The 27,350-nt window shown below is 51.5% G+C and overlaps 2 protein-coding genes across 2 annotated transcripts; both read right to left on the minus strand.

Moving 5' to 3' along the window:
- Positions 1–6,407: 6,407 nt before the first annotated feature.
- LOC124706637 lies at positions 6,408–6,972 on the minus strand. Its single transcript, XM_047238317.1, has one exon. The coding sequence runs from the start codon at positions 6,881–6,883 to the stop codon at positions 6,647–6,649; it is 237 nt and encodes a 78-aa protein (XP_047094273.1). The 5' UTR covers positions 6,884–6,972; the 3' UTR covers positions 6,408–6,646.
- Positions 6,973–24,577: 17,605 nt separating this feature from the next.
- LOC124647919 (B3 domain-containing protein Os06g0194400-like) lies at positions 24,578–27,350 on the minus strand. The gene is made up of 4 exons (XM_047187768.1): positions 27,222–27,350; positions 26,847–27,116; positions 26,559–26,768; positions 24,578–24,778 (listed from the first exon to the last, which is right to left on the minus strand). The coding sequence occupies exons 1-4, from the start codon at positions 27,348–27,350 to the stop codon at positions 24,578–24,580; spliced, it is 810 nt and encodes a 269-aa protein (XP_047043724.1).

A 27,350-nucleotide genomic window follows, 5' to 3' on the forward strand; every position in this document is an offset into this window, starting at 1 on the left:
ATGTTGAGAAGATCTTGAGCCGGTTCGGCTATATTGATAACAAGTCTTCTCCAACACCTTATGATCCCAGTGTGACATTACGCAAGAACCGGAGGATTGCCGTAGATCAACTGAGATACTCTCAGATTGTTGGCTCACTCATGTACTTAGCGAGCGCGACTAGACCGGACATCTCTTTTGCCGTTAGCAAGTTGAGTAGGTTCATGTCAAACCCGGGTACTGATCATTGGCATGCACTTGATAGGGTCATGCGCTACCTATGTGGTACAATGAGTTATGGGATTCACTATTCGGGGCATCCAGCTGTGCTTGAAGGATATAGTGATTCGAATTGGATCTCGGATGTAGCTGATCCGTACGCCACAAGTGGGTATGTATTTACCTTTGGAGGTGGCGCAGTTGTCATGGAGATCTTGCAAGCAAACCATATTGACGAGGTCAACTATGGAAGCGAGAACTTCATTGCTTTAGACACAACCACCTGTTGAATCGGAATGGTTGCGTGAGCTCTTGATGGACTTGCTCGTGGTTGAAAAACCTGTTCCTGCAATCCTTTTGAATTGTGACAATCAAACTGTAATTGTCAAAGTGAACAATTCTAAGGATAACGCGAAGTCATCAAGACACGTCAAGTGACGTTTGAAGTCTGTCAGGAAATTGCGAAACTCCGGAGTAATAACTGTTACACATATTAAAACAGACAAAAACCTGGCAGATCCCTTTACAAAGGGACTATCACGTAATGTGATAGAAAGTGCATCGAGGGAGATGGGTTTGAGACCCGTTGATGTTACACCATAGTGGTAACCCAACCTTTGTGATCGGACATCCCGTGAATTAGGACCCGGGAAGAACAAACTAGTGGTTTAATTGAGGAGAGTATTATGTAACCCTCTCTATGTGAAGATGCACAACTCTCAATTGCTCGTAAGGCAGGTTGGCAAAAGCCTTAATGTGTTTATGTTGGCTATTTTAGCAAAGATGCTGTCCTACAGAGCATTCTTGAAATAACACACCTATATGAGTCCGATTGTTAAACGTCGCAATCTATGAGATTTGGGTGATCTCTAGTAAACCCATGAAGAGACCATGAAGTATGACGCATATGCTTCACCTGCGGGGTAGGCTACTGGCAGCCATGTACTGGTTATGACTTCGAGTGAAACCCTGTTCACGCAAAACTTGCAATTCAAGGCTTAGTCCATTGTTCAAGTGTGAATGGATGTAGCTTAAGGTTCTAGGCGGAAGTTCAACTTAACAGTCTCCGCTGAAACACTGGTATATAAAACAAGCAGCGAGTATTGGTAAATCTCTAAATGGGGATTTGAGATCTAGTGGGCGATTGTTGAAATATTGGGCCTACACTTAGTGGCCCATACTAGATTTCGGATTTTCCCTATAAATCTCAAAGCCCACTTAGTGGCAGCCTTGTGAGTTTGAGCCCAAGTTGGTGGCAGCTCACTAGGGAGTGGCAAGAGGTGGGAAGTTCAGTCCCACATGGAAAATTGGGAGGAAGTTAGACCACCTTATAAGGTGGGTTGTTCCACCACTAGTAAGTGAGTGAAAATAGGAGTGCTACACGCGCGCGCTCCTCCTCCTCGCTCGTCTCGACTCGACTCGACTCGACACGTCACCACGCGCGCGCCGCGCTCGTGGTGAGTGGATTGAGCCTCGAGCCGAGACTTTCCTTACTTTTTGCAGCTCAGGAAAACGAACAGAGTCCTAGACGGACGCGTCGCAGTTAGTCGGTTTGGGTCGCTCCCGGATCGTGGTCTATCTGTAACCGACTCGAAACGTTCGTGCGACGTGGGCGTGGCCCACGTTGCCTAGGGTTTCCCGAGCCTATATAATCTCCTGCCCGGGTACCGCATAATCACATCTGATACACGAGTTAGGGTTTCCACCTCTCTCTGCTTGCGCCTCCATCGTAGCCTACTCCATCCCGCGCGCCGACGTGCATCGGCGAACGGGAAGCAGGTCTCCGAAACGACTCGTCCTTGCGATCATGTACGAGAGAGGGCGAATTAGGTTTTTGGGAAGCGCTCTGCGCGACTGCTCGAGTTCTTCATCACGGGTCGCCTTCCGTCCAAGTCGGACGGTGCTGCCTACCGTCGTCTTCAACGCCGTCTACTTCGACCCGTCGTCCCTGTCATCAACAACGTTGTCATCAACAACGTTACTGCTGCGACATCATCTGCTACACCTCCACCGCCACCTCCACCAGATCGGTACGTGCGACATATCTCGATCTGTTTTGCGATGGATGCTTTACCGTTTGCACTGCTGCTACTCATGTTGATTAATGCATCTAGTATGTTCGAGTTTCACATGTTAGCAGTTGTTGTCATCATGTTTTATATTCTGGAATTAATCATGGAAATTGTGCCTAATTATCCAACACATAATAAGTTAGAAGCTTCCCCTTGTGGGTCAACTCAAATTTAATTCCCTCTTTTATAGTACAATAGGAGTTGAAATAAGCTTAGTCAAGCACGATCAATTAAGTTGGATCGCTTTGCAACCGAACCGCTTAGAGCATCTCTAACCGAAACCTTAAAAAGACATGGATGTGTATTTTTTCTCCTCTAACGTCTGAAACGGCCTCGAGCCAAAACCCTTGCACGGCTTAGAAGACTATATATAAGAGACCAGCGAAAAAACTTTCCCCTCCCCTACTATATTTGAGCGGCCACCTACCGGTCACAAAAACTTTCCCCATCGCCTCGCCGCCCACCGCATCAACTCTGCCCACCGTCACATCCCCCACCGCCACTGCATCTGCACCAAAGATGCCAAGATCTTTCAGCCGCCGCTCCCCACCGCCCATGCGCAGTGCCAACCGCAGCCGAAGCGGCCAGTTGGCGTGGAGGCACTACATCAAGAACGTCCGCCTCCATGGCAGTGATTACGAGGAGCTCAACTTCCCGCTCGGCTGCGAGGAGCCTGTGCTAGAGCTCTTGGCGTCGCCCAGTCGCGGCCGAGCTCACGTGGGAAAACCGCTAGTCCTAGGAACGTGTGGACGCCAACCGTGCCGGTAAGGAGTACGTGGGCAATATCCGGCGGCTCAAACCCGAAGGCGTGGCGGAGGAGGCGGCGACGTACGCCAAGTACGAGAGGCACCACAGACGAGGCGGCTTCGACGACTTCGATGACTAGACAACCGATGTTGTAGTGGTGCCGTGGAGGGTGCACAACGACGATGGCGACCTCGACGAAAATGGCGACGACCCGAGAATTTAGATGCTAGTTTAAGTTTTAGTTTAAGTTTGAACTATGTTTAGGTTAAATTTTGTTTATGTTTTAGTTAAATCCTGTGAACTATGTCAAAATCAAATGAAATCCTACGAAATTTGTCCAAACTGTGCTAGTTTTTGGGGATCGATTCTTCCGGTAACCGTTTAGAGGATTAAAAAAATTCTTATCTATTTTAGTTCGTAGTTTTGTCCTCTAATTTTTTGTCTTTCAGTTAGAGATGCTCTTAGTTATGAATGCATGCTGATCAATGTGGGTGTGGTGTGGTGACGCAGATATAGGCACATATGTCAGTGAAGTGCTTCAACATAATTGTACAGTACAGTACGTAGTTGTCTAGCCTCGTCAAGCCAAGACGCGGCCGCGTCGCTCTTGAGAGGCCAGCTACCGATGGTGCTACACATTTTCCGGCTGGAAGCGACGCCCATTATATTCGTGTCAGGATGTACCGATACGGAGAAGGTCGCCCACCAGTCCGGCGATGCTGCCTGCCGGCCACGCTTCTATGCACAGCCATGCCCGTCATTCCATTCCGTGCATGCCTCCCCGACAGCGGTTGACCATCTGCCCAAATCAGCTCGAATCCACACATCATCAGCGCCAGCCTAAAATTCCACGCTTCCCACCAATTAATCCCCTCGTGTTCGAGCTCCAATCAAGAAATGCGCCGGAGCTCGAGGGGAAGAGAGGGACACCAGCGCACGAACTCCCAAGCGCAACCTCACCAATCCCCAGGATACACGGCGGGCGGCGCTGCAGATTCCGATCTGCTCCAATCGGGCGGCTGCGTGTGCCCGTTGTCGGACCTAGTTTAGGGGTGGCGACGGTGAGATGCTCTGACTCCCAAACGCAATCACTCCAATCCCCAGGCTACACGGCGGGGCGGCGCTGCCGCTGCAGATTCCAGATCTACCTCTACACAGGTTCCGACGCGTGCATCAGATTCCCATGACACGGAATCAGATGGAGAAAGGAACAGGGACGCACTCAGGACAAAGACATCAATCATCACTCGTTCCATTCTTTAACTGGAGTAGTAGTACGTTGATCTTACATTAACAAGAAAAGAAGATTACAAAATCGGCAGCACCACATGCGCCAGCTTCACTATACTGTACACATACAAATTCTTCCATTGCAGGGAGGGAGTGCTCTACAATCAATCACTACTAGGGCTCATATTATTGGTGTGGTGCCACCCGGTTCCTCCCCTGCATCTGCATGCAACCCTAGGGCTCATATTACACATTTAACCCTGGGAGCAGCTATGGCTTATTTTATCCTTTTACCCATATATATTAATATAATACACAATTAAGCATATTAAATAATTTAATTAATGAAATCTTGATAGAGAACTCAGCACTGCACCTGTAGCTAGTTGATTAGTGGGGAACTTTTTTTGATTTTATTGGAGTGCTCTTCTTAATTAGAACAGGTTTTCCTGATCAACGTCTCTTGACGGGCGTGCCGGCCGCGACGGCGCCCTCTGCCTGCGCCCGCGCCTTGTGCGCCTTGGAGCCGCTCCAGTTCCTGCCCTTGCGCTTGGAGTGCGCGCCGCCGGGCGTGGACCGCGGGATGAACACGCCGGTGCCCTTGCTGCCGCACTGCTGTTGCTGCTGTGGTTGCTGCCACGTTCTGCCAGCAGCGTCGCCGGCGCTGCCGTAGCTGGCGGCGTGGTGGAACAGCGTGTAGGCCGGTGGCGCCAACATCGATGGCACATGGGGCGACATAGAGAAACCCTGGCACCAAAAAATGGCGAGCTGTTAGTGTCTGCCGCACATGATGCGATGGGGTGCGGTCGTGCATGCATTATGATTTGCTGCTTAAATTAAATTATGAAATGCTACAGTACCTGTTTGAGCAACTAGGTAGCTACTACTAGGTGCTAACTCATGGCGACTTGCGTGCATGCAAATATTTCGGTTAACAAGATTGCAATCAGCATCATGGTTTCAGAGAGAATAAAGGGAGATCGACAGAGGTGGGAACCACGCAGCACGGGTCGCATGATGTGATTCTTGTGTGCAAGCTTCCCAAACAACATGATTAGATTATTAGATCGGAGGCTAAGCAAAAGTCCAAGCAACATGGTCGTATGCGACATGATAAGAGCTAGCGCTTCTGTTGGCAGTTAAAAAAACAAATGGTTCTTCAGCAAATCATGCAGGGCGAGTGTGATGGCTGCTATACTACCACGGTTAATTAGCACCGTATACGTTTGGGAGACGGTAACTAAACTGCCAGTTAATTAACCACCGTACCGTCTACGTCCGGCATGTTGGCGCAGAGGGCAAGAAGTAGAGGAGAGGGACATCCGCCGCAGCGACGCGGACAACGCTACAGCCACGTACTGGTGGCGTGGGAGGGCGTACCTTGCAAGCTTCTACTTGAGGAATGGCGAATGATCGAGAGGGACATGTGTTTCGGAAATTCAGTGAACAGATGCACTAGCGCACTCCATATGCATCGAGGGGTGGCCTGGACCCTTTCCTAGCTAAGCATCTGGGTTCAGAGCAGATTACTTGCTCTTTACTACTTGTTCCCAATTTTCTGCTCTCACAGTGAAAGCCACTGCTGGCCAATGTTAAGCTCATCACAGTAGTAGTACGACTCTTTCAGAATTTTGGTGGAACCAATCCGAGAGTGTCCAGCCCAAACAGGGTTCTCTGTCCAGTGTCCACCATCGCTGATCGGCCCCACACGGTTAGCGGAATTTGGCAATGGCAACGCTATTTGCACTTGCTCGAATGGTCAATTTCACGCGAAAAGGTGCTAATGCACCGCCGGCTTTGCCGGTGACGTGCGCACGAAAGGTGCTACATCGGCGCCCATGAAAACTCCTGGCTGTGCCCGATGCTTATCCTCGGAAAAAAAAATTCTGCGCGTACGCACATGCAACTTGGTCGAGCAAGCGACAGGTAGCGCCACCCCATGGATCACATCACCCCTTAATTGACTGATTAATTAACAGGCTAACTGAATCCACAGCACGCGCTGTAAGAGCAACATATGGAGAGCCTGCGCACATGCATGGTGTTAATCACTAATCAGGATGCTGGTTGATGAGATACGACTGTTGTTAACTAAACATACTCGACTAATTGATCAACTCTCGACATGGAGACCACGAAGAACAGAGACGGAGTTCGTATGCAAGATGGCTTTGTGTTGTCGAGCTGTGCTGCCAGTTTTAATCAGGGGAGAAGAAAGTTGAGTTTGGTGTGATTTGGTTTGATTTGGTCGCGCGCAAGTGCAACCATGTGGTCGTGCTAGCCGCAACTACCGAGCTGTACTGCTAGCACCAACTAACTAACTACCGGTCGAGAAGGAGCTCTCAGCTCAGCAGCTAGCTCCAGCAAGAACCCAACGGAAGCAGAGCTAACTAGCCTGATCACAACATCCATGCATGTGGCGGCGCGCGCGCCGGAAGAAATGAGGAAGGGCGAGCTGGAGAGTTAAAAGGAAAAGGGATGCTCACAGGTGGGAGGTGCATGGCGTCGGGGAACTGCACGGCGGCGGCGGCGGCGACGGCGAAGTCGGCGTCGTCGTCGTCGGTGATGAGGAGGGAGATCCTCTTGCTGAGCTCCGCGAAGAAGAGGTCGTCGTCCAGCTGCATCTCCACCTCCATCCTCCCGTGTAGCAGCTGCGTGCTGAGCTTTTTGCCTGAGATTGGCGCCGGGCGGTGTCGAAAGAAGAGAGCAGAGCTGGGAGAGAGAGGGCCGGGGGGTTTCGTCTGCTGAAGCCGAGCTCGGCCGCTTTAATAAGATTTTTCCGTTTAGCTGCTGCTGCATGTTCTCTTTGTGGGGTGGGGCCGGTGGAGCAGCTGGCCAATCCCTGCTCGGGAAAGGTGTGGGTCCCACGACCGCGCGCGCGCAATCTGGTATCTGCGGTGCCGCCGCGATGTGCGCCTCCACATCACGTGGGGCCCGCTGGTCAGTGCTCCATATCATACATAAATGAAAAAAAAAACGATGGGATCATGCGAGGGTTGGATTGCAGATAGGCTGCCTGCTCGCTCTACCTATACCTGTTTCTGGTCCGACAAGCGCGATTGAGAAGCGGGTCCACCAAAAGACGGAAGTTACTCTAGGGCGATCACCCAGGCGATCGTGTGTAGCTAGGGTTTTGCGTCCGGAGGGTGGTGTGCTCGGCGGCGGGATCGATCTTGACGGCAAGATTGTTTCTCGCGCGCTGCTGGGCAAGGTCTCCGGAGGTTCGCGTGTCCGGGAGAAGCAAGGTGCGAGTGTTCATGGCCACCCCGTCCAGATCTGCAGGGCGTGGTGGTGGTTCGGCAAGGGCGTCATCGAGGTCACCAGCCAAGTCGGGAGCGGATGATCTCGCAGCGGGGCTGTCCACGAAACTGGGAGATCTCCTGCTAACGGACAAGGAGGCCACTGGGCTGATCTTCCGTGGGGCGGACTCGGCGCAGATCCCTCGGCCCCGATGGGCGGCTGTAGGTAAAGTGTGTTCTCCGAGGAAACTCGTCATTGGTGCCCTAGATAGAGCTATGACACGTGCTTGGGGGCTTCACCGGATGGCGCAATTCAGGGATATTGGGAACAATAGATTCGTGGTCCGTTTTGCTTCGGAGGGAGATTATAAACATGCGATGAACAATGGTCCCTGGCAGTTTGATTTCCAGATGGTGCTGTTAAAGGAATACTCAGGCTCTGTTAGGCCTTCAGACATGGTGTTTGATTCAGTGGAAATCTGGGTAAGAGTGTTGGATCTCCCCATGGATATGATGAACCTGTTCTTCGCAAAACTGATTGGGGGATGGATTGGAAAATATATTGCGGCTGATGTGGATGAAGAGGGCATGGCATGGGGGAAGGATCTTAGGATTCGAGTGCAAGTACGTGTAGATCAACCTCTGCTGAGAGGTGTGAGTGTGAAGGAATCTGAGAATGATGTGGAGGGCATATGGTATGATCTGAAGTATGAGAAGATCCCACATTTTTGCTTTGACTGCGGCTGCCTAGTGCATCCAGAGGATTTCTGTCCTGCGGAGAAACAAGAGGTGAAACAATGGGGCGAGTGGCTCAGGGCCTCGCCGGGGCGCAATCTGAGGCCACCGGCTCCCCCACGGCCGACTGTTTCTTCTGGAAGTTATGGAAGCAGGTCTACTGGGTCAGAATCATGGGGGAGAGGGATGGCATCTGTGAGAAATATACCTCCTAGAAGAAACCTCTCTCGGGACTATGACCACTTTGATTACTCGAGCTCTTCTCACACTGGTGGGAACGAGCAACGGCGAGACAGAGCTGAAGTTTCTAGCCCTGAGAAGCATCACCGGATGCAAGCGGGGGAGCAACGTGGAGATAAGGCTCCTATGGTCTCTGCCCCCAAGAACCAGAAAGGAACCTTTACAAGGCGCCCAAGGAATCACAATGATCTGTCGGGTCTTGATAAGCTCCAGGTACCACAGGGTACAAAGAACAGAAAGAGAGGACCAAAGCAAGTCTGGATGCCGGTGCAGGTTCAGGTGATTGAAGAAGGAAGTTCCGAGTCGGCAGGGAAGAGACAGCGAACAAATTCAGTGTTTGACAGACTGGAGGAGATGGGTGATGAGCAAGGAAGGAACCGGAATGAGTCAGTGTTTGATAGAATTGAAGACCCCATGGCGGACCCTGCGGCGCAGGGCCGCCGGGGACAATGAATCTCCTAAGCCTCAACTGTCGCGGATTGGGGTTGGACGCGGCAGTTGGCGAACTTCGTGACCTATGTAGGTCATACAACCCGGCGGTGGTGTTTTTATGTGAAACAAAAAAGAGGGACAAGGAGATGGAGAGAATCAGATGGAGTTTGGGTTTCTCCAATGGTGTGGCGGTGAGTTGTCAGGGAAGGAGTGGAGGATTGGCGTTATGGTGGAGAGAAGGGGTGGAGGTGTCTGTCAGACCATGGTGTCAGTATTATATAGATGCAAAGATCTGTCTCGATGGCAAGACGTGGAGATTCACTGGTATATATGGGGAGCCACGGGCTGATCTCAGAAGCAAGACCTGGGAGGCACTACGGTATCTGAAATCACAGGACGATCTACCGTGGCTGTGTGCGGGTGATTTCAATGAGATTTTGATGCAACACGAACAGCTAGGAGGTAATCCCCGGAACCAGGCACATATGCAAGCATTCCAAGACTGCTTGGCTGAATGCAACCTGGTAGATATGGGATACAAAGGCTATGACTTTACATGGAATAACAGAAGAGGAGAAGGCGGCAATATTCAAGTGAGGCTTGATAGGGGAACGGCGATGGCGGCGTTCCTGGAGATGTACCCTCTGTCGTTAATTGAACACATTGTAACGGAGGAATCTGACCATATGGCCCTACTGATAAATATTGCGGCGGATCCTCCTTCACAGAATAATGCCACATCACGAGGTTTTATGTTTGAGGAAATGTGGCTGCGACACGAGGGTTTTGACGACATGATCAAGGAGTCATGGGAAAATCGGTCCGGGGGAGAGCAAGGAATTAAGGGCCTTTGGAGACAGCTCCGAGAGGTTTCGGCCGATATGAAAAAATGGAGTTTTGAAAATTTCGGTTCGGTTAAGGCTGGGATCAAACGATTGAGGTCACAGCTAGAGTGTGCTCGGGATGCTGCTCGTTTACAGGGCACTTCTCCGCAGATTACTGAGCTAGAGAAGCAGTTGCATGAGGTTTATGAGAAAGAAGAAATTATGTACCGGCAACGTTCTCGGCAAGATTGGCTGAAGGCGGGGGATAGAAATACAAAGTATTTTCATAATCGAGCTTCGCACCGGCGACGAAAGAATACAGTCCGTGGTCTCCGAAGGGAGGATGGATCACTCTGCACCACTAATGAGGAGATGGGTAGTCTGGCACAGGCTTTCTACCACAATCTATATACCTCGGAAGGTTCGGACGGGGGGGATCAGGTCTTGGAGTTGATAAATGCGCTTGTGTCTAATGAGATGAACACCTCCCTGACGGCAGGGTTTACGGATAAGGAAATCACTGAAGCTTTATTCCAGATGGGTCCGACAAAATCACCGGGGCCAGACGGTTTGCCGGCGCTGTTTTACCAACGACACTGGTCGTTTTTAAAACCCTTGGTCTGTCAGGCGGTAAGGGATTTCTTGGCCGGGAAGGACTGCCCAGCAGATTTCAATGATACTATCTTGGTACTCATCCCAAAGATCAATGCACCTGAGCTTCTTAGTCAATTCCGACCAATTAGTCTTTGTAATGTGTTGTACAAGATCGCTTCAAAGGTGCTTGCTAACCGGCTTAAGAGAGTCTTGCCTATTTTAATATCCGAAGAACAAAGCGCATTCGTCCCTGGAAGATTAATAACGGACAATGTCTTCATTGCATATGAGTGTGTCCATGCGATCAGAACAAGGAAGAGAAAACAGCCGTTGTGCGCTGTAAAGCTAGATATGATGAAGGCGTATGATCGCGTCGAGTGGATCTTCCTGGAGAGGATGATGCTAAAAATGGGTTTTGCGCAGAGCTGGGTTCAGATGATCATGCGATGTGTTCGGACGGTTAGGTTCTCTGTTAAACTAAACGGGAACTTGTCTAGTTCGTTCAGGCCTTCCCGAGGGTTGAGGCAAGGCGACCCACTTTCGCCCTATCTCTTCTTGTTCTGTGTGGAGGGGTTTTCAGCTCTCCTTCGGCAAGCACAGTTGGATAGAGAGGTGTCGGGGGTGAGCTTTGGAAGGGATGGACCGACCGTGACACATTTACTATTTGCGGATGACAGTGTAGTCTTCCTGGAAGCTAGCACTGGTAATGTGGAGGCTCTTAAAGATATTCTTCAGAGATATGAAGCGTGCTCGGGCCAGCGGGTCAACCTACAGAAATCGTCCATATACTTTGGCAAAGGGACTTCTGACAATGTAAAGACTCAGCTGAAGAACACGGTGGGTATTCAGTGTGAAGCATTGTCTGAACGTTACCTGGGCTTACCTACAGTAGTTGGCCGATCCAAAAATGGTGCTTTTAAGCACTTGACTGATCGGTCCAGAGGCAAGGTAGCTGGGTTGAAGGGACAAGGCTTGTCCAAGACAGGGAGGGAAATATTGGTGAAATCGGTGTTACAGGCTGTGCCAGCTTATACAATGGGATGCTTTCAGCTAACTAGAGGGCAATGCAATGCTTTAAAGTCGATTTCAGCAGGGTTCTGGTGGGGAGATCTCAGAGGGAAGAGGCGAGTTCATTGGTTAAGCTGGGAAAAGATGTGTGCTTCAAAACGCAGTGGAGGCATGGGGTTTAGGGACTACCATGACTTCAACCAGGCTCTCTTGGCAAAACAGGCGTGGAGGTTGGTAACCGCACCGGATTCACTTTGTGCTCGGGTCCTGCGGGCTCGTTATTTTAAGGAGGGTAAGTTGCTGACAGCGGGCTGCCCAAAACGTGCATCCTTTACGTGGCGAAGCATTATGCATGGAAGAGATCTACTGAAGGAGGGGCTTATTTGGAGGGTGGGCAATGGAAAGGATATTGATGTGCGGAATCAGAAGTGGATCCCCAGATCATCACTCCAATGGCCTATGGGTTTTAAACCAAACCAACAAGTGGAGAAGGTAAGTGAGCTGCTATTACCAGGAGGTGGAGGATGGGATACTGATAAGCTAAATGAGGTGTTCTATCAGGCGGATGTCGATGATATACTGAAGATACCCGTGGGTAGAGCTGGATCCGAAGATTATGTTGCATGGAATTACACCAAGAACGGTGTTTTCAGTGTACGATCGGCGTATCACCTGAAGAGGCATCGCAGGGCGGTGGCTGCAGGTATAGCGAGTTCTTCACTCAATGTTCCAGAACATCAAGGTTGGCTGTCACTTTGGTCTGCTAATGTGCCTGGCAAGGTGAAAGTCCATGGTTGGCGAGTGGCGAAGAATGCTTTAGCGGTGGGTGAGGAGCTGAAGAGACGCAAAATCAAGGATGGAATCAGGTGTATTGTCTGTAACAGGGAAGAAACGATTTTTCACCGCTTTTGGTCGTGTGCACACTCGATACAGGTCTGGGAAACTATTAAAGAGCTCACTGGACTTGGGCTGCAGGCCCCGCCGCGGGAATGCCAGTCACCTCGTGCACTACAGCGATACTTGTTACTGCGTTTTGGGCAAATGGCGGAACAGGAGCTGGAGGTGTTTCTAATGGCGCTATATCACATGTGGTTGGCAAGAAATGACGCTAGGGATGAACCAATGATTGAGAATCCGGAGAGTACAGCTCGGCGCATCGTCGGACTGACGGAAGAGTGGCGGGCTCTCAAGCCAAGTACTACGGTACAGGGGAATAAGGTGGAGGAGCACTGGCGACCTCCACAGCCGGGCTGGCACAAGGTTAACTCAGATGGGGCTTTCTCCAAGGAAAATAACCATGGGGGTGGAGGTGTGATCGTCCGTGATCACCATGGAACGCACATTGCTTGTGCAAGCCATTTTTTCCCCCGCGTGGATGATCCGGAGAGGGCGGAACTACTTGCATGCCGGAAGGGGATTTGTCTAGCGAAGGAGATGGGAGTGTCGAGGGTAAATCTGGAGATGGACTGTATGGGCGCTGTGTCAAAGTTGAATCACACAGAGCTAGACCGATCGGCTCATGGCCCTCTAGTTCAAGACATCAAGCTACTTCTGGGAGAGTTTGAGGAAGCTGTAGTCACTCACGCGCGACGATCATGCAATGGAGTTGCGCATAGACTAGCAAAGGAAGGCTGCGGAAATAATCTGAATGAAGTCTGGTTGGGATCACCCCCAGAATTTGTAATGAACCTTGTAGCATCGGATGTTGATGTTTAATTAAAGGCAGCCGTTAATTCTCAAAAAAAAGACAAGCGCGATTGATGGATGGATGGATGGTACTCCCACCACCACGGGATTCTAGCTGTAATCCCTTCGCTGTCGAGCGGTTCGAACGGGCTCACCGATTTATTCCACATCTCGTTTTAATTACCATAGAAGTCCAGGAATTAAGGACATCTCCGGCAATCCGATCTACTGTATCGTGGATACCAAATAAGTCCTTTTTCTATGTTTGCGCATGCTAGAAGTTGTGGACCCCAAGAATTGTATCTTGTACACCGACTTGGCCGAGTATTGACCACTAGATGTGAATCTCCGAACAATATCATCCTCCACATTGTCAATTCATCAAGAATGACGTTGTCAATTAACGTCCAAACACGTCCACAAATTGAGTGAGGTGCTCCAAAGTAAAGTTGCGCTCTAAGTCGGTTTTTCCCACGCAAGCGCCTTCATGCAAAGCTTGCCCCACTTTTCAATCCTTTCTTTTTGAGGAGGCAAAGATAAGGGGTGCGATATCTATAGGCTTCCTTCCTCCAAGCTAAGGTTAATGCCAAAAAGGGGTCTTCCGCCCCGTTCCCAAGGGTGATTGTAGTGGCGTCCTACAAAATTTCCATATCGTAATCGTTACAAGGGTTTCCAGAGCCCACCCAAATTTGGTTGGGGTCCTTCCATTCAAGCCACGCCCAACGAAACCTAAGTGCCGTTCCAAATTTTCCCAAGTGGAGCACCCCAAACCCCCAAGCTTCTTGGGGCGGCACACCGTCTCCCAATTGACCTTGCACTTTGCCCCGGTGTTGTTTTCCTTGGCAGACCAAAGGAAAGCCCGCTCGATCTTGTTCATGAATTTGATATTACTCGACGGCATTTTTACGGGGTTAGGTAGTTGATGGCTTGGGAAGAAAGAATTGATTTAGCCAACGCGCTACTTCCGGCCGTTGTAACATATTTTCGATTAATATGCAATGAGTAGTACTTGATATAAGAATGGAAATAATTTACATAATGATAACTACATGATAGAAACATAAAAAGAAATTCAAAAAAACCCTAGCTACTAGGCTTGCACCATTGGCGCATAGTCCTCCTTGCCCAGGTCGATGCAAATCGGCGGGAACCATGGCCATGGAGCCGAAGAAGGTCAAGCTGGTTTCGCTGGCGTGGGAGGTGGCGCGCAGCTGGCTACGAGATGGGCTGACCGACGGTGGCACAAGCATGCTGATGTCTACGCACGCTTCTATTTTTTGTAGACAGTGTTGGACCTTCAAGTGCAGAGGTTTGTAAAATAGCAGTAAGTTTCTTTTAAGTGGATCACCCACGTCCCTTGAGCAGCATGGGTGGCACCGTCACGTGGCATGAGTTGAGCAGCCAACTTGTGTGCACTTTGTTGTCTGGCCACGACACATGCCTCTATGTCTTGTAAAGCTGGTGAGAATGATCGAAGAGGACGTACCTCCTATCCTGCGGTGGCGACCTCCTCTCCAGGACCGCACCTCATGGTCGTTCTTCTTCTTTCTAAACAGACATGACTTGTCCGTGGCGCGCTTCACTCTATGGGTGTGGAGGAGATGGAGGTGGAGTGGCAATGGCTTGGACAAAATTGGGTGCGGCCACATGCACATGCCTCGTCATTAATGCATCGCGCTGAAACCGAGTGCTGTCGAGCTAGCACTGGTGCGTAGAAAGCACGGTAAAGGCCATTAATCACTCACTGGCTGCTCTTTCTCCAGGACGGTTTGGTACGAGGCCCTCTCTTGGATCCAATCCACCTCACCTACGGTTGAGGGTGACTTAAGGAATGTAGGTCGTTAGTGGTGTGGACCGCCCCTCGCAAGGTGCGCACGGGAACTTCATCGATAATCATGCTTACTGCAATGTGGATTTGGACGCACCCCAATGCTACGGTCTTCGACAACGTGCAACCTTCGATGACATCCTTGTTCAATGGCTTCAGGTCCGAGGCATGACAATGTGCGGACGCGGGAGCCCAGGGTGTCCGCCAGCTACTCCCCTAGACTAGCATTTTTCTCTTCTTGGGTTAAGTTCTAAGGGAGGATGTCTGTCTTCGGGGACTTGTAAATATAGCCGGCTTATCTATCAATACATCGAAAACGCAAAACATTTACGTTTTCGCGAAAAAAAATCAAGGCCGCAACGACAACACCCGCCATACAGAGACGCAGAAGGCGAAGCAGGCACGACGCTGCCAGGCGGGCCCAGGCTAGCAGCGGAGGACGTGCGCCGTCGATAGGCACGGTTAATCCTGTTGCCCGAGAGGGAAAACGACGGGTGTTTATTAAGCCGCCCCGGCATTATCCCTAGCCAGCCGGAAGACAGATAGCGAGGAGAGGATGATGAGTCTCCGGCGGCGAGTTGGCCACGGAAGCCATGTTGGCGCTCCGCGCGCGATCGGACTCCGCTGGCTCTGCCTGCCCACATGCCCGCCAGGGTGCCCGGCCGTCCTTTCAGTTCCCTGTCAATCCCCGGCTAGCTACTGGGACCGGCCGGCTCCCTTTCGTTTTCTATCGCCGCACAATCGAATGACTGCATCAGCAGGCTGTACTGAGCTGCTGCTGATCCGAACATAGAAGAAGTACTGTTGAGGAAAGGCTGGCCATGTCTCGCGCCTAGCTAGTTGCCGTTCCTTTCGTTGAAAAACCCAGTGCTGGTGCTACGTACTGTTTGCCTTAGAAAAAACGCAGTCGTACTAATTAAGTACACTCAGAATCGCGATTAGGTAGGTGCGTTGGTGGTCTGCACTGTTGTTTCTGCAGCCGATGGAGGCGGTGGTGCTGGTGATCATGGGAGATGAGATCCATCCAGATTCCCAGCCTCCAAGGGTGGGTGTGTAGTGTACAGGGCAGCAACAGCAACATCGGTTCACGTCATGGGGCTATCTATGGGCTATGGCTGTCCCGATTGGCCGCTGCCCCTCGGTTCCTATCCGGATACTCGATTGATCAACCACCCGACGAGACTCGATCGATCGCCGATCGGGAGGCGGCGCGCGCTCCACGTCCGACTGCTCCTCCCACTGGGCTCTGGGTGGGGCAGCTCACTCGCTATCTCTAGTACGTACGGCCACCGCCGTACGGCGCGCGTAACGGGCGTGTTGCGTTCCGTGTTTTGGATATGGAACGGAACGGAAACGACTGGTGATACCGCGCCGCGCGCCTGTGCGGCTGCCCGCCGTCCTCCAGCTCCAGGCCTGTGGGCGCGCGCGGCTGGACAGCCGACGACGTACTGCGTGCGCCGGGCCACGGCCTTGGGATTGGATGTATGCGCGCGCGGATGCCGACGAGCGACAAGTAGAAGGAGGCCGCGCACGTTGCGCAGCCTGTCAGTTGAGAGTGACCAGCACAGAAGAATCGGGCATGCCTGCCAACTTGCGGCTTGCCTTCGCCCAGCAGCACAGTAGTCATGCATGGTGTGGGGAAGGGGAAGCAACTGCGCGTACCGACCGATTTGGCTGGCGTCGTCTCGTCCGTCTGCAACTTGCAACGGAGCAACGCATGCATGGGGCAGTCGGCACTCGGCAGAGCCGCAGTAGAGGCATCCAGATAGAATTTGTGAGCGAGCACCTATTGCACGCTGGTGTGGGTGATCGATGGCCTTCTCTCAATGGCCCGAGATATTTCGGACCACAAATGCATGCATCTATTTGCGTCGGGTCTCGGACAACTTTTTTTTGGTTGCGCCGCGTCTCTGGTTCGTTTGGATCGCCTCCTACTCGGACAGACCCACATTCATGACCGCCGCGACATGGCGAGGGGGCGCTTGTGGCGGCTGGTCCCGCGAGGCCTTCATAGCAAGCCTCATCGCGTCCTGCTCGTCCACGCCTTCCGGCATGGCGAGGCGCTGCTCCACCTCATGACCTCAACCTCGCCTTCTTTCTCGGCTTTAGCCGCCATGTACACGAGGTAGACGAGGTAGTCCTTGGTGTCATCCCGCTACCCCTCTCCCGGGTTTTGGTAGCCACGGCACACATCCTAGGCGACACTAGTGGCATCAACATCCTTCTTCATTGGCACTTGTGGCGCACAAGACTAGCCGCCGCTGGCAGTCCTAGCGTGCCCGTTGAAGCCGAAGCGTGCCATTGACGGCGCCGCAGTGGTTAGCGCAGGCACAAGGGGAAGCGATGGAGCCGCTTCCCTACCACTAGGCGGGGGGAGGGGGGCTGAGGCGAAAGAACAAGGACACCCAAGTGGTGTGCATTGTATCCGCTATGACGCCATCCGCGGTCCAATTTTGTGCTACGAATGGGTCAATGCACACATGCTAGACCTTTTGCGCCTAACCGCTGGGCTGAGTTCTGCTTCTTCTGACTTAAAACTGATCTGATGGCTTTTGGACCAAAAATGCACTGTTCTGCAGATGACATATTCTCATATTGCTCGAAAAAAAATTAGGGCACATGCTCTAACTTTTTCTTCTGCAAGTGATATATTTTGGGGTGAACATCTTGGCTGTCCTATCTTATGTCCTACACACAGAATCATTGTGCTGTACACTCAGCCGCACAGTGAAAGTTTCATGCTTGCTGATCATCGTCGCGACTCCGCAAGCTGCCCTTAGCCCCGTCGCCATTTCACCACTCATTCCGCCACTAGGGACCTCCGGCACAACCAGCGCACCCGCCGCTAAATCACGAGACACCGCCACCCTGAACGCCTAAATCTGCCCGGTCTTTGCGCCCGCCGCTGCACGTGATGGTAATTGTAGCTCCGGCACAACCCAGTAACATCAATTGCCGCCCCCGCTACCCCCATGCGACTGTCGGCGAGCTGCTTCTCCTTGTTAAGATCTCGATTCTCAGTCATCAAGACGTTGCCAAATTTGGCTTGCATCCCTCGGCTCCCATCTGTCCCCAGCCCCGTCCTCACCGCCTTTATTTCCTTGGCTTTCCGTGACCTCCATACGCCAAAATCGAGCCCGTCAACCGTTAGATGCGCCGATCTTCCTAACCACGGTCAGATCTCATATTCCAATTCGCCCTAGTTTAAGGGCATCTGTTACAACAAAAAACTTTTATGCTTCCCTAAACATTCTAGCTCCTACCCTAAAACTTTTAGGGTGCCTGTCATCTATTGGAGATGCTCTTACAAAATACAGTGTCGCTCAACACTCGTATTCACCGTTGGTTACGACTTTTGCGTTTATACTCAATTCTGGAAGAAATTTATCATCACGTCGGTGTTTCAGCTTTATGTTGGTCAATATGGAATTGCAGAAATGATATTAATTTTAACAAAAATGACTCTACTAATTTCTTGCAGGTTATTCACACTATGGTCCACTGGATCTAGCTTTGGCGCTTCTTGCTCCCGGAGGACCAGCGGGAGTGCATGGTTTCTGGATGCAACCTCCTTCGAATGGTTGCCCGAGATATTTTCTACCAGGCTACTTGGCGGCCTATTAAGAGATTAGAAGTTGCTTAGACTGCTTAGCATACTTCTTATTTTTCGGTGCTTGATATTTGTATCGACCCTTGTTGATCCATGAATTGTAAGCTTTGAATATTCAGGTTTTTAATAAAAGGTTGTGTGCATCAACCGATGCAGAGGCCAGGGTGTACCCCATTTAGAGAAAAAAAACCTCTATACATTTTAGTTTTTAGTTTTCCTATTTCATGCAATGTCGGAAATCATTGGCACAAATTCATTTAGTTTCCAATCATTCAGATGTAGGGTTTGGAAAGTTTGGGCTCCTCCAAGATGCAATTTATTTTTGATTGGTTGGTTATTGAAAATAGGACGACATATAGGCTTTAAAAAAGAGGATGACGAAATTGTGGAAATTTCCCCCTTTGCAACACCAAGTTCAAGAATGAGCGGTGCATCTTCTATATAGGTATGCAATTTCCACGCTTATTTGGAAGGAGATCATCTCGTAGTGTGGCATCCATGACATGCAACTAGAATATGGGACAACGAGCCATATGTTCACGTTTAGTGGACAAAGATCGCTTTAGAAAGAGGAACGAAGAGGAAAGCTATGGCATCTATGACCATACTTATCTCATGGGAGATTTGGAAGGAGCGGGATGCTCGAGTTTTTCGATATCGACAATTCCCATCGTTCATTAAAGAAGAGGCAAGAGCCTAGAGCCTAGAGCCTTGATTGTCCTAGTCAATTGTTCTTCTTATAAAAGTCCTAGGGATTATCCTAGTCAACTGTTCGAAAACCTTCTTCTCCATTAGAGAAAATAGTAAATCGTTTGACTTGATTTTACAAAATCCCCATCTTTTTTTTTCTAATGATGTGTTTTTAAAATCTTGTGAATTTCCATTATTCAGAAAATTGTGCAAGAAAGGTGCTTAAAAGTGTCTTTCGTATTAAATGTTTTTGGATCAAAATAAATGGTACTACCAAATTCCTATGGACATTTGGACAATATTCCTTTCCCCTCACTTTTGTAGAAATTCGAAAATCCGCTCCATCCTCTTATTAAGGATCAATCCCATAAGATCGAGACTCTTTTCATGTGTTTTTTTGTGTGTGTGTTCCATTCAAACTATTGTTCCGACACAATGTATGTGTTTGGAAATCCTCTTTTTGCACTAGCAGATCTGTGAGATTCGTGAAATTTCCTTATTCCTATGAACCAAAGAAGCCTAAGGAGTTGTCCAGTGAAAAATGTGCGAAGTCTCTTCGGATCATAGAACATGGGTTACAATTCCTTTTTTTTTAGATGGGTTACATTTCCTATGGCATCTCATTTTGTCTTTCAGAAGTCCAGTCTCTCTCTCTCTCTCTCTCTCTCTCTCTCTCTCTCCTAAATCCTAAATCCTCTAAAATTATATTTATTTCATGTACACCATTCAAAGACATGCTCCATGTTCTGAATTTCAACACTACTGCCGCTATTTAGAAGTCAGTGTTGAGCCCACGGTCACCAAAGAAAAGAGAGAGAATTCAATCCAGAATAAATGTTTAGGCTGGCACTGCTGGTTGCCCGGCGCTGTGTGGATTCGGGCAGATTTGGGCAAATCGTCAACCGCTGTCGACGAGGCATGGACACGCTGGGGTTACATGCACGGAGTGATGGAGTACTGTCGAGGCACGGCTGTGCTGTGCATGGAATAGAAGCGTGGCCGGCAGGCAGAATCGCCGGCGTGGTGGGCGACCTTCTGAAGTTTCATGCCCGTGTGCAGCACCACAGGAGGGGCACGGTTGTCGCTCGCTAGTCTCTCAAGAGCGGTGCACGGCCGCTCTGACGCGGAACGTCAAGTTCGAATTATTAGGTTCTTTGAGCTATGATCCACTATCGAATCAGCAGTAACGAAGTAAGTGAATTATCTGTGCCTATAGAAACTACCCCGCTCCCCTCGTCGTCTCCTCCGAGCGACAGGGGGGCAAACCCTAGCCCCCCGCCGCCGCCACCTCTCCCCACCATCTCCCCCTCCTCGTCCCCCCCTCGAGGCTGCCGCCGGGCAAAGCCGAGCGTCGCCGGTGAAGGGGGCGGCGGGGACCTAGCTCCTCTCGGCTCCTGGCGCGGAGGATCTGGAGGGACGCCTCCATGACGGGGACCGGAGGTTGGGCGCGCGGGCGGGGCTGCTGGCGCTTTTCTGCGTGCGGGCGTGGTGGTGGCCGGCCAGGGAGCGGTGGAGGTGCCTGCGGCCTCGCGGTGAGGATGGCGCAAGGCGGCGCGCGGGCCCAGATGGGTTCGTGTGGGCCTGGTTGGGCTTGCCAGGGGGTCGCGCTGCGGCTGGTGGTGGCCAGGGCTGTGGCCGCGTCCTCCTTCTTGGCTTCCACGGCGAGGCTGTAGAGGGCGGGCATGGCGACAGGCATGGTGCTGCTGCGGTGGCCAGGTGCTGGTGGCCTTGGGATTCAGGGGCACGGCGACGGGATGGTGGGCATCCGCGATGGCATGCTGGCCGGCATGCTTTGACTGCCCTGCCGGTGAAGGACGCTTTGGCGGGATGGTGCTCCGGTGAAAGCCCTGCCCGACTCGGTCGGTGCCGGCGATGACGACGCCCCGGGGCGTCGTTCTCCTTCTTGAAGGCATCGTCGTGGGGCTCCTACCTCTCCTGCATTGAAGGCTTCATGCTCTCCGGGTGAAAATCCAAGCTTTGGCCTCGGCCGGCGCGGGCGACGGCGACGGTCTCGTCGCTTCCCTTCTTGGAGGCGTCGTCTTGGAGCGCTTGACCTTCTCTCGGTCCTGGTGGTTTTGCTTGTCGTGCTATGTTGCCATGCCGGACGGGTTGGAGGATGTCGAGGCGGCGGCCTCGGATAGGTGGCTGTGAGTCGGGGCGGCGGCCCCGGAAGGCGGTGCGGCAACATCTCTATGGTGCGGGGATGCGGCTTGCCACGACTTGGGTGGCGACCCCGGCCGTGTGGGCGGCAGGGCAGTCGGCTCGGTCGGCGCGTCCCAGCGGGGACGGTCGGACGTTATGCCGGGCGGCGGCCCCGGATGAGTTGGTGTGATGACCGTGGTCTACGGTCGTTTGCCCTGGGCAGCTTGGGTTGCGGGTGGACGGTTCGTGCGGCGTTGCAGCTCGAGAGCGAGCGGTGGTACGTCGGGGCGGCGGCCCCGGAAGGTGGTGGTCTTGGTGGATGCTCATGGCGTGACGGAGCAGCGGTATGTCGGAGCGGCGGCTCCGAATGTTCGTCATCTTGACAGTGTTGAGGACATCGACTTTATGTCGCGAGGGCGACAAGGTTGTTTTGGCGCAGTTCTCTGAGCGGTTCGTCTTCTTCAGCTATGTTGGAGTGTCCCGTGTCTGCTCCTCTCATAGTAGGCATGGCGTCTTCTCTCCGGCTTGGTTGGATGGCAAGCTAGTCTTCGCGGGTGTGTCGTCTGCTTGTATCTGTAGTGGGTTTGTGTGGGCTTGCCTTTATGGCGTGGCGAGGGGGGGGGGGGGCTTGGCCCTGCGGTGTCTTGTTGTATGGTTTTCGCCCAGTTTTCTCCTAAAAACTGTGCACTTCCTGCTTAATTCATCGATGGAGCAAAGCTTTTGCCTCCGTTTCAAAAAAAAAAATTTATCTGTGCCTATCAACATCGCCACGCCACATGCACATTGAGTCACTGGCCAACATACTTTCAGAACCAATGGTTTCAAAGCGCGATCGAGGCAGCAGACTAAGATTAAGCCACCTCGTATTATCAAGGGAGCGAAGAGCGAATTAAGGAGTTGAACTACAAAACAAGCTCCGGAATTCCGTGGATTCTTTTTTTTTAGATAAAAGGCACTCAAGTGCCCGACTTTGAATTAACAAAGCTAACAACGGCGAGAACGATACATAGTGCTGAACCCAGCTTACAGAACGACACCACACACCCACACGAACTACCGAAGAAGCTACAACCGGAAGCGTGATCAACGAACTCAGCCAAAGCGCCTACGAAACTCGGAGAAGAGCTGGAGTCTACAGTGTCGGGCCGGAGCTCACCCGAGAGCGAGCCATTTTCACGCGCGCCTCAACAAAACTCCTCCGATGCAGAAACGCCACCGGAGGCCGACCACCACCGGGGGCCAACCTTCGTTGCTCACGAACCGCACAGCAGCGCCAAGGAAGCTCGACAAGGGAAGGGGACGAAGCAAGCTTTGCCGAGGATCGCCAGACGAAGAGCCGACACCAAGAGGCACCGCACCTCCGCCGCACAACCAACGGAGAGCCAAACGCCATGAACTCCAAGGCGGTATCTTCAAGAAGAGTACGGCGCCAAAGCTGCCGCTACCGCCCGATCCAGAGATCGTGGGTTTTCACCCGGAGGTCGTGGCTGAACCGAGCGCCGCCACACCGACGCCTTCAACAAGGGAACGACGTCCACGGACGTCGCCGTCGTGGCCCAAACGGGCAAGGGTTTCCCCCGGCAATAGCACTCTGCCCATCCACACAGGGAAGCGGTCGCCGCCGTAGCAACACCCGCCCCGCTGTCACAGCATGTGGCTCGCCGGAACCACGCCGTCCACACGGCCGAGGTTCCCAACCAGCACCCGAGTCTCTGGTTCGCCCGCCAACCAGCAGAACTCCCACCGTCCGGGGCCGCCGCCCCGGCGTCCCACCTCTGCAGACTGACAACCTAAGAGAGAGCAAAGGACAACGTCGAGAAGCCACCGACCGCCAACCAAGGCGCAGGCCGGCCACCGCAACCAGCACCACCGAAGCAAGACGTGAGGAGATCCGAACCGAACCTGCGAAAGCGGCCGCCTTCAGCCCCCGCGGCTGTCGGCACCAGCAGATCTGGGACGGAGACGGCTCAAAGGGGATCAGGCCCCTGCCTTGGTCCGCACACGCGGAGGCCCAAGGAGCCGCCACCACCGCACCAGGCGGCCTCCACGTCGAGCCCGCGCAAGCGCTGCGCCGCCGCCTGCCTAGCATCTCACCGCGCCGGTCGCCATCCGCGCCGCCGTCGCCTCCACCAGACCGACAGGGCAGAGGTCGCGCCGCCCGCCGCCGAGGTCGCTCCGGGGAGGGACCACCGCCGCGAGCACGCCAAGGGGGTGCGCCGTCTCCACGCCGACGCCGGAGCTCCGCGCCGCCACGCCCGACGCCCAGCGCGGCGCCCTCACCGGCAGCGGACGGCCCGCGCCGCCACCACCGCGCGAGGGAGGGGGGCCCGCCGCCGCCGGCGCCGCGCGGGCTTTGCCCGGCGACGCCCTCTGGCGGCGGCGAGACGGAGGGGGAGGGGAGGGGGAGGGGGAGGGGGAGGGGAGGGGCGCCGCCACGGGCTCCCGGCCGCTCGCGGGAGCGGCGCGAGAGCGCTAGGGTTTTTCCATGTGTTCAGCTATCCTCTCGAATTCCGTGGATTCAACCTGTAACAATATTGAACTACCTCGCATCTAGGCTGAACAGAAAAAATATGGCGGTGATCCACTTGTCACACAAAGTAATTCCTGAATCTAGCCAAGCAGAGGTCAGATGTCATGCAAAGTGACATCATGATTGTGGAACTATCAACTTAGAACTAGCTAAAAATCTATCCATTCTGAAATAGAAAATGATACGTTGAAAACAGACATGCTATAGATTTACTGTAGCACGATAAAAAAAATGTAAGCAGGCAGCAGTGTCGTCGGGCTTGGGCTCTATAATGCTTTATGGTTGTCAGCTGCTTGGGCTCTCAGTCCCCACGGTGACCCCATCAAGAGATGGCCCAAATGGGTGCTATGAGTTTTCCTGGCAATATTCCTTTGGTTGGGAGTATGAAATTCCAGTGAGTTTGTATTGGAACATTTGCCCAAAGCTAATATAAAAGACACCTAATTTATGCTGAAAGAACATGAATATACTCCACCACTAGCAGTTTAAAAACTCCATTAGTAGTATAGTAGCATAGCCACGTGGCTATATGATGTATCACAGAGGCGAAACCGACGCTACTCCAAAGGGTTCTCAGTCTACCATTTGCATGCCTGCCACTGCCATACACCAAAGACGCGGAAAACCTTGTCAGGACGGTGGACGAACAAATAGACCTTTTTCTTTTGTGGGATGGATGAAGAACTTGTGATTAAGAATCTGAATATCTGACAATGACGCTTGATCCACAATGGAATTCCACGTTGAAATAAGCATACAAAAGTGGGGATGGCTAACGCTCTGTGACTATAGTACGGGAAAATGCAAATGCCTTCCTAATCGACATGCTAAACTGTGAACCATCTGTGGCTGTGGAGAAAATGCCGCTCAGGCTTGATCTGCCACCGCCGGGCCTTCGAGCCAGCAGGCTCACAAGGCAATTGATCCAATCGATGCAGGGGGTTGAAGAGTAATAACCACCATACAAAAATCTCTAGCATACCAGCAAAAGTGAGTGAACAATTTACTGCAAACATAGGTGCATGATTGAAACAGGTTTCTTGCTTCCAATTTGCGTTGCAGGTGCTGATTCACAATGTTCATGACATCTGACTGACCCGTCCGAGGAAATGCAAACATCTAAACTACAAACATTGGTACTAAAACAAGTACTAACCGAACAAGTTTGTTAACCAACAGCAACAACCACAGGGCTCAGTTTTTCCAACAGAACAAAGCAACTCGTTCATCCAAGCGTTTCATCCTGGGTACAACTTTGACCAAAGTAACAAATGCTCATGCTCGTCTCCTTATAGGTTGAGAGCCGTCACCCTCCAAATTCCCAAAAAAATAAACAGCAAGGCAAGTTCCCAGCTGCCCATCCAATTGAAAATATGCATACACCTACAGCAAGAAAATCACAGATGTCATGCTTTTCAGTCAAATACTGTAGTCTTGTTTCCAGCTTGTAAGAAGAATCACACTGAGATCATCATCGAGTAATGTTGATCTAATAAGACACCCAGAACAGCCAAGTCAGAATATAGAAGCAGCAGCAAGGCGAATGAAGTGAAGAGGTTAACTTGAGCTGAATAGAACTTTGCGTGTTCTGCCTTGACTAATACAGTGTCTACTTGAGTATGTATGTACACTACATCTTTGCCTAGGCAGTCCTATAAGATGTCAGTCAACCAGTTTGGCTGCAATGCATCAATCCTAAAAAGAGATTAACGACTTTGGCTGCAATGCATCAATCCTAAAGAGAGATTAAAGACTCTGGCCTAAATAAAGGTAAACAAAACAGTTGAAATGTAACTGGTCACATGCTGAAAATCTGAAACCAGTAGGAAAGTGGGAGAAATAGCCATTTTTTAATGTCTAAAACCAACTGGAAAGAAAGTAGCTCATAAGCGGTTCCATAATTTCATCTTCCAAGTGAACTTGGTAATTATGAACTGAGCTACTACACAAAGAGAAGCATTTGGAACTAGATACTTACAAAACGAATAGAACCGTTAAACCAATGCAAACGAAGGAAGGAAAACTTTACCTTCTACGCTAGCAATACTGGAAGCTCGCACCATCAGTGGTCATTGTTGTTGTAAGAACTCGCTCTAACTATATAAACCTGCATCATGAGATAAATGGATTTTACCCATTACTAGGCCTTACAAGAATCCCTAATTTTCATGTACAACTAAAGCCAGGCTATGGAAAGCTAATATCTGAACACTTTTTTTTATAGATCTGATTGAAAAGAAGAACTCTGTAGACAATAGTGCTCTTTTCTGCACTTGATGTAAAATTCTGAAAGCCCAAACAGGCATGATTTCTCACTCTTTCAATAATTAGAAACAGTCCCTAGTTACAATTATAGATATGCAAGTGGCACTACGCAATATTCAAGTCTACATCATGCAGAAACATAAATGTTTGTAGGAAATTAACTCTAGTTATTACATGGCCAGAACCGAACTTTTCCATATTGTACTCAATCAACTCTAAAGTCTAAACCACTGTGTGGGTAAACAAAAACTGCGGACTTATACATTGATGAGGATGACTCCTGTAACCCACATAGTGGCAAGGAAATTGCAGAATCATAATGCTGCATTTTTTGGAGTCCAAAAAGTAGCACAGAAATTCGATACAATATGATGCAGGGTCCCAACAAAACCCTGTGTTCCAGTCATGCTATCGAGAGCAACTTTCTTTTCTCAAAACACCCATCTAATTAAGATGGCGTGCAAGAAGAAGAACAGGTTGAAGCTCACCTTGAATTTTCTCCTCTCTATCAGCTGCAACACCAAGCAGTCACCATCAGCCAGCTGGTGGTAAGCAGAAAACGCTCTCCACTCTTTAAGGCAGCGCTTCTGATGCCAGACACGGCAGAGCATGGCAAACTCTTTATTGTTCACCTCATCCACCAGAACCATCATCTCATCATGCACGGGGAGATATTGGGCGAAGTGCACCGGGATATACTGCCAGGTAACCAACAAATTACCATCCAAGAACAAGTTACATTTACAACAGACAAACAGGGGATGTTATTACCGTACCAGCTGACTCGATTTAGTGGAGGTGCTGTGGGACATGGGCTTGATGAAGGCTGGGTAGTCGGAGCACAGCTGGCCCCTGAGCTGTTCGGCCCTGGCGACTGCGTAGGCCCTCTCTTCGTCGGTCGCGTAGGCTGGAACTGGATCGGGCGATTCGGTCTTTACATCGCCGTTCGCCTTCCTGATGCGGTAGTCGGGCTGCTCCGGGAGGCTGGCGATGCGGCCGGACCGCCGGGTCGGGGCGTCCAGCCTCGGATTTCGCGGCATCAGCAGCTTGGCCTGAGGCAGCGAGCGAGCAGACCAGGCGGGGGGTCAGCAACAAGACGAGGGAGCATAGAAGGGGAGGACCTTTCCCGGAGGATAGTGGATCTGACTGACCGGCATGGGCTTGGCGGCGGCCTGGCGGACGGCGGCGGAGAGCCTGTGCACCCGCAGCTCATCCAGCTTGCGCTTGTTCTGCTCGATCTGCCTCCGGCGCTGCTCCTCGTACGAGTTCGCCTCGTCCAT

Source organism: Lolium rigidum, chromosome 4, assembly GCF_022539505.1.
Source record: "Lolium rigidum isolate FL_2022 chromosome 4, APGP_CSIRO_Lrig_0.1, whole genome shotgun sequence".
Taxonomy (NCBI): Eukaryota; Viridiplantae; Streptophyta; class Magnoliopsida; order Poales; family Poaceae; genus Lolium; species Lolium rigidum.